The sequence below is a fragment of the Pinus tabuliformis genome, chromosome 9 (genome assembly GCF_031772625.1).
Source record: "Pinus tabuliformis cultivar Carrire ecotype Pingquan chromosome 9, CPIR1, whole genome shotgun sequence".
NCBI classification, from domain to species: domain Eukaryota; kingdom Viridiplantae; phylum Streptophyta; class Pinopsida; order Pinales; family Pinaceae; genus Pinus; species Pinus tabuliformis.
This window is the reverse complement of record NC_142307.1, coordinates 531,984,313-531,991,297: the sequence shown is the minus strand read 5'-3', so window position 1 is coordinate 531,991,297 and position 6,985 is coordinate 531,984,313. Positions and strand designations below refer to the sequence as shown.

Below are 6,985 nucleotides of genomic sequence, written 5' to 3'. Positions count from 1 at the left end.
CAATTTGTATTCATTTTGTTGACTAATTACTTTTGGAACTAACTATGTAAAATATTTTACATAGTTAATTATAGAACCAATTAGTTGACACTATGTGTATTTCAAATTAGTTGGTGATGGTGTTATTTATTTGGTTGTGTATGTGGATGATATGTTGCTAATTAGAAATAATAGGGAAATCATCAAGGAACTTAAAACTCAATTGTCTCTAAATTTGATATGAATGATCTCAGTGTTGGAAATTTCATCTTGGGCATGGAAATTAGAAGAGATTGGGAAAACAAGAAACTTTGTTTGAGTCATAGAAAGTATGTTGAGACAATGTTGCAAATGTTTAATATGCAGGGATGTAAACTAGTAAAGGTGCTTATTCATGTAGGTGTAAGTTCATTTGCAAATCAATGTCCCAAGGCAAAATAAGAGGAAGAGGAACATGACATGGCATGTGTTCCATGTTCCAGTGCAATAGCAAGCTTGATGTATGCAATGGTTTTGCACTAGACTGAACATTTCTCATGCAATGGGAGCATTGAGCAGGTATATGTCAAAACTGGGGAGGGAGCATTAGACAACAATAAAGAGGTTTTTTCAGGTATTTTCATGACACTATTGGATATGGATTGTGCTATCAAGGAAGTTCACGATTAGACAGAGTGTTGCACATACATGGCTTTGTTGATGCAAATTGAGCTAAAGATATGGATCGTAGAATATCTACAAATGGATATGTGTTTAACCTATTTGGAAGAGCAATCAGTTGGATGAGCAAAAGACAATCCTTAGCGTCATTCTAAATTACAAAAGTTAAATACATGGAAACCACTCATAAGAAAAGAAGCAACATGGTTAGAGAGATTGAGTTCATGTATTGGGTTGGTACAACAAGTTATAAGGGTAGATTATGATAGTCATAATGCAATCTTCTTGGCAAAGAACCCAACTTACTATTCAAACACAAAGCATGTTGATGATCATTATGACTTAGTGAAAGATATAATTCAAGACAAAAGGCGTTGTTGGAAAAGTGGACACTTTGAAGATTGTTTTAGATTCATTACCAAAATATGTGAGCACTGAGAAGTTCTCTTGGTGTAGAGAAATGTTGGCTATGATTGCCCTAGATTGTTGATCATGTGCTCTTGCAAGCCCTCATGTGTAAGGAAAACAAGTGGTAGAATATTGGGTATGTGTTATATTCTTTGTATGACTATACCCGCGTGTTGTAAAAATGTGTGATAAACAACAAGGGGATGGAAGCCCCCTTGGTGGGGGTTTGCGGGCAACACCCCTGGAAAAAATGGGTGGCTTTTTTGTGTCTATTTTTGGCGGTTTTCAACACGATTTTTGCTAAAAGTTGTTTTGTGGCACATGGTGGTTTTGTAGTTTCAGTTATGGAACTATGGTTATATTCTAATATAGGGTCAATGGATTGACAGTTTATAGATGCCACGAGAGATGTATTGTATTGTAATATTGTACCAACAATATATATTGAAAAATCTTGTTGGTTTTCCTAGTTTTGGATTTCGAGGATAAAATATTTGTGTTAATGTGTGTGTTTTCCATTACAACTTTTCCTATTTTAATTAAGAAACTATTTGCTACAATTAATTATACAAGGTTAAAACTTACAATTTTCTTATTTCCATGTTCATTTCTTTACACATTTTCAACTATGGGCACATAGTACCACAATTTTTACCTATGGACCTTCCAATGCCCCCAACCAAACATGGTGAGGTTAAAACCTCATCATGTTTTTACCTCATAATCAACATCTTTACATGTAGGGCCTCATGGGTACCTAATTCTAATCTTCTGCCGTAAGAAAAATTCTTGTGTCTATGCCTTATATTTCCCATCAACCTTTATCTTATAGTCATTTCGTGAGTTTGTAACACTAGTAGGTCCATTATTATGTCTCTAATGAAGATATATAAGGGATCACATGTATAATTACACAATAGTTCAACCTAATAGAGGGTCTATTCCAATAGGAACTGAAAGTAAATATAAAGAGAGGTTAATGGACTCATTATTATACACTTTAACCATTATGTACGGATGCAGTTAGGTTATTGGAGAGTTATTTTCATAATATATAATAGTTACTATGTAACTCACAATAATAATATTATTGGGAGTCACTAGATTTGCATTTGGTGTGTTCCAGGTTTATCATGCTATAGTGAGTGTTTGGTTCATAACTTTTGGTGTTAGAGTGAGTGAATTTCATTTGGGCCAATTGAAAAAGTACCCTTCACTATTAGAAACATTAGTTTTTCTAGGTACCTCAAAATTGACCATTTCCATTATTGTAGGTCAAAATTTCCATTATACAAGTTGGTGTTCAAGTCTAGTCCTAAGGAGCTACCAAAAGTAGCAAGATTTAGTAAATTGTTCATGTCCTTTTATTTTGAACTAGAAATTAGTTGCACTTGATTTCTAAGAAGAAAACATTTTGTAGTGTCTCTAGTTAAAGTTAAAGGAAAAATGGTGTGAATTCTATGTGCAAGTTAGGGTTCCTATCTAGCCCTCAATCCTTGCTAAAATTAGTATGTTTCAATAACTTATATAGATGTGAAATAATACAAGATCCAATAAATTCAGAGCATATTCATTTAAAAGAAAACATTTGAGGATGTTATAGATTAAAATTTCAATCAAGTTAGTGTAAAATTCTAGGAGATATGTTCTATTTAAGTTAGAGTTCTTGTCCAATTCTAAAATCTTGCTAAAAGTAGTAAGTACAACAAATATAATTTTTTTCCCAAGGAAAAATCATAATATTTCATTAATATTGAAAAATTACATATAGTATATGCTTGATAGCATATGCATAACTTGTCGTTTTGGAGTATGTCCAGAATATCCACAATCCCATTCCTATGAATGGTTGTAACAAAAAACAAAATTCACTATGCAGGGTGAGGCTGGATAGAGTTCTATAATATACACACCTTGCAACGTGATATGCATAAATAAAACTAAGATATATACATCATCATATGTAGCCGAAAGTCATCAAAAAATTAGGTGTCATCCACCCGATGATATGTCTGATCTATGTATGGTCTATGATAGTACTGGTACTGTGTAGTACCCCTTTGTTCATGAATTATCCACTGTCCTCTTGGCAGGTGCGTGGCCTCCTTGGAAAGGCCGTCAGCACTGTCATTATGTTCCCTGTAAATATGATGACAAATAATGGAGTTAAAATGAGATTTGAAATGCTTCACTTCATCCAGAATGTTTATAAGTGTGTGTGTGTGGCATCTTGTGATATTGTTGAACCAATTTATAATAGTTTTGGAGTCTCCAAAAATCTGAATATCTCTGCATTCATGGCTAAGAGAAAAATGTAATAGATGACGAAGAGTGATCAATTCTGCAAAATTATTCGTTCCTTCACCCAAGCCCAACTTGACTCTGAAGAAATGATGATCAGTGAGGTAAAGAAGGAACCCCCCCCCCCCCCAACCCACACCCATGTTGTTGGGCTGCTCCGTCAAAAAAAGCCCATGGGGTGGAGTGGTCTATCGGTTCAGGAGCAATAGATCTGCGCGGTTGAGGCAGAGTATATTCTGGTAGCTCAAGGTAAGAGGATACAATTTTTGCTATGATGCTCTGCCACCTGATCATGCTGTCCTCAAATGTCATTTTATTTCTTGCCAGCCATATAGCCCAACAAATAATCAGGGGTAGACATGGAAGATTTGTTCCTGCGTGCGAGCTGTTCCAGATTTCCCATGCTGCTAATATATTGTCTCCTTTCCATTCGCTAGTGAATCGAATCTCAACAGCTACAGTTCTCCATATATGTTTAGTTGTATTGCAATTTAGGAATAGGTGCTTAGTCGATTCTGAGTTTTGTTTACATAGAATGCACCAATGAGGTCCATAAATGGATCTGTGTGTGAGAGAGTCCCCGGTGGGTACTTTGTTATGAAGAATGCACCAGAAGAAAAGTCTGGTTCGGGGAGGAGTTTTCAGTTTCCATATGCTCTGCCACCAGCTTTGCATGTGATCAGGTTTTTTGTCTTGTAGCAGACACAGATAACCTTCCTTCGGTGAGTAGATTCTGGATTCTGCCATGCACCACATGAGTTCATCTGGTCCATCCTTAATACGGATGTGCGACTCAATCAATGCAGAAGTATAATTGTTCCAGGAAAGGTGCCATTGAGGAGGAAGGTTTAGCTGAGATGCAGATTTCCATGCTTGAGCGAAAATAGAAGTATTTTCCTGATCTGTGATTTGAGCAATTACCCTGATATCTTGTTGATTTAAGTGTAGGATGAGCTCTCTTAGGAGTTGGCATCTGCCTCCCCCCCAGTCCAGGGATCCTGGCCAATGTGCACTCTTGTGCCTGCATATATCCTCCATGCCAGGTGATTGCGAATGAGAGGGAGAGAGTGAAGAAGTGCTTTCCAAACCGAGGATATGCCTGTCCTTTTCCATTGCGGCATCCTTATCCAGTCCATAATTTGGTGTGGCCAAATATATTTGTGATAAGAGATGGAAGTCCATAGATTATGTTTGGTTAGGAGGGTCCAGCCCATTTTTGCAGCCAAAGCTTGTGCAAATAGGGTTAGATCTTTGAGTCCCCATCCTCCCCATTTTTTGGGCAAAGCAATCTTGTTCCAACTTACCCATGCAAATACTCTTTTGTCCTGACAGTCGTTCCACAGATATCTGCAACAAATTTGTTTGAGATGAGCCAGTATACATCTGGGGATCCATGCCAATGCCATCCAGAATACCGGAGTGGCTTCCAAGACTGATTTGATAAGCACAAGTCTTCCAGCTCTGGACAAGAAGCGGTGGCACCAGTTTGTAATTCTTTTCTCTAATTTGATGACCAACCAGTTCCAATCTGCAATCTTTTGGCTCAGGGGCTTGATCCAGAAACCTAAGTATTTGAAGCCCTGTTCAAGAGGACGAGTGCTATAAGGGAAATGTTGTGATGCGAAGGTGGATTCCTGTGCGGAGGTGTGAGCCAGAGTGATTGTGGATTTTGCATGATTTGCCAGCATACCAGTGGCCCTAGAGAAGATGGCAAGGATCTTATCGAAAGCTATCGAGTCACGAATGCTACCATCTAGAAATATCAGAACATCATCCACGAAAAGGAGATGAGTGAGGTAGCATTGTTCATTGATCTTCAGCCTAAATAATCTGCCACTTTGCTTTTCATGATAGATTAGCCGACTAAGACTTTCCATGATAATCAGAAAGAGGAGTGGGGAAAGAGGGCATCCTTGCCTGAGTCCTCTTTCAGCATGGAAAAAAGGAGAGGCAGAGCCATTAATAAGGATATTGAAGGTTGGCGTGGATATGCAGGCCATGATCTAGGTGGTGAATAGGTGCGGGAAACCCAGGTGGATAAGAAGCATTTTGATGTAAAGCCAGCTAACCCGGTCAAAATCTTCTTCCAAATCGATCTTGAGGATGATCCCTTTGAGTCACCTAGATCGAATTGAGTGAATAACTTCTTGTCCAGTGCCAATGGCTTCGTGGATCTATCAGTCTTCTAGAAAGGAAAAATGTTCAAGTAAGATGTCATGAGATAAGATAGGTCTAATACAATTTGCGATGATCTTGGAAATTATTTTATAGAGACATTTGTAGAGAGAGATGGGACGGAAGTCATTGAAGGATGAGGAGGAATCAGATTTGGGGATGAGGGCGATGAAGGTAGAATTGATGGCATTGTACAATTTTCCTGTAGTCCGGCATTCCTCCACAACCTGGAGAAGGTCATGTGCCAAAAGATCATAGAAAGCCAGGTAGAACTCAATCGTCCACCCATCTGGTCCCAGGATTTTGTCTTTTTTGAACCACTTTAAGGTCCCCTCAAGTTCCGCAAGCGTTACAAGTGAATTGAGATCTTGCGCTTCCTCCTCCCCTACAAATCTAGGGAAATAGCCTGCTACTTGAATGATATCAGCAAGATTGGCTTCTTGTGGAAATTTGAAAAGATTCTAAAAGTGAGAGGTGCCTAAAAGAGATAGCTTTTTGAAAGTGTCAGCCACACCTCCATCTGGGAGAGGCATTTTCCATATTGTATTTGCTATCTTCCTTCCTTTTGCAAAATTCTGATAGAACTTTGTGTTATCATCTCCAGCCTGTAACCAAATTGCTCTACTCTTCAGTCTCCATGTTTCTTCTCTTTCCTTCAGTATCTTATCTCTCTGTTTTTCGAGCTCAATCAGATGAGATTTCTCATCTGCAGAAGCAAAACCTTTGTTGTTGTCATCCAAAAGCTCGTTCAACTCAGCTTCAATAGCTGATATGGTCTGATCGTCCTTTAATTTTTTCTCCTTTTCCCAAGTGATGGATAAATGTTTTAGCTGAGATAGGTTATGGCAGAATCCTTCAGCCGCAGATCTATGACTGGAGATGGGATGGGATGTCCAATAGTCCGAGACCAACTTGGTATATCCCAGATCTTGGAGCCAAACATGATTAAATTTGAAAGGAGACTTTGGCTTGGCTTCAGGTCCTAGAATTTCCAAATAGATAGGTGAGTGGTCTGATATCCCTCCAGACCCAACCCATTGTCTGTATCTATTTAGCTGCTGAAGCAAAGGCACTTTAATCAGGAAATGATCAAGCCTTCTAGCCAGAGCTGCATCCCCAACTCTTCGATTTCTCCAAGTGGGCAAGGGCTTGATCATGGGGACATCAGTGAGGTTGTGTTGATCCAGAATGTCCCTGAAAAAATCTGACATAGGGTCAACTTGGGCTTGTGATCCCCAGGATTCCCCAAAGCCTAGGGAGAAGTTAAGATCACCCCCTATAATCACCTGATCCACCGATGTGATTTTAGTATTTAGGAAGTGCTGCCAAAATTCATCTCTCCGCTGACAGGGACCATATACATTAATGACTCTGATGGACAAACCAAGATCGACTGAGAATAAGTCCAATCCAATGAATCCCACTCCTCCCCAAGAGGCTGATACATTTATGGAGCGAGGAT

General features: G+C 38.8%; 1 protein-coding gene across 1 annotated transcript; it reads right to left on the bottom strand.

Moving 5' to 3' along the window:
• Positions 1-5,984: 5,984 nt before the first annotated feature.
• Positions 5,985-6,734, bottom strand: LOC149149578 (uncharacterized). Its single transcript, XM_089442519.1, has one exon. It carries the CDS (start codon positions 6,732-6,734, stop codon positions 5,985-5,987), a length of 750 nt encoding a protein of 249 aa, XP_089298645.1.
• Positions 6,735-6,985: the final 251 nt, after the last annotated feature.

Coding starts and splice junctions, on each gene's coding strand:
- LOC149149578 (XM_089442519.1), bottom strand. CDS start 6,734: ATGTCAGATTTTTTCAGGGACATTCTGGATCAACACAACCTCACTGAT.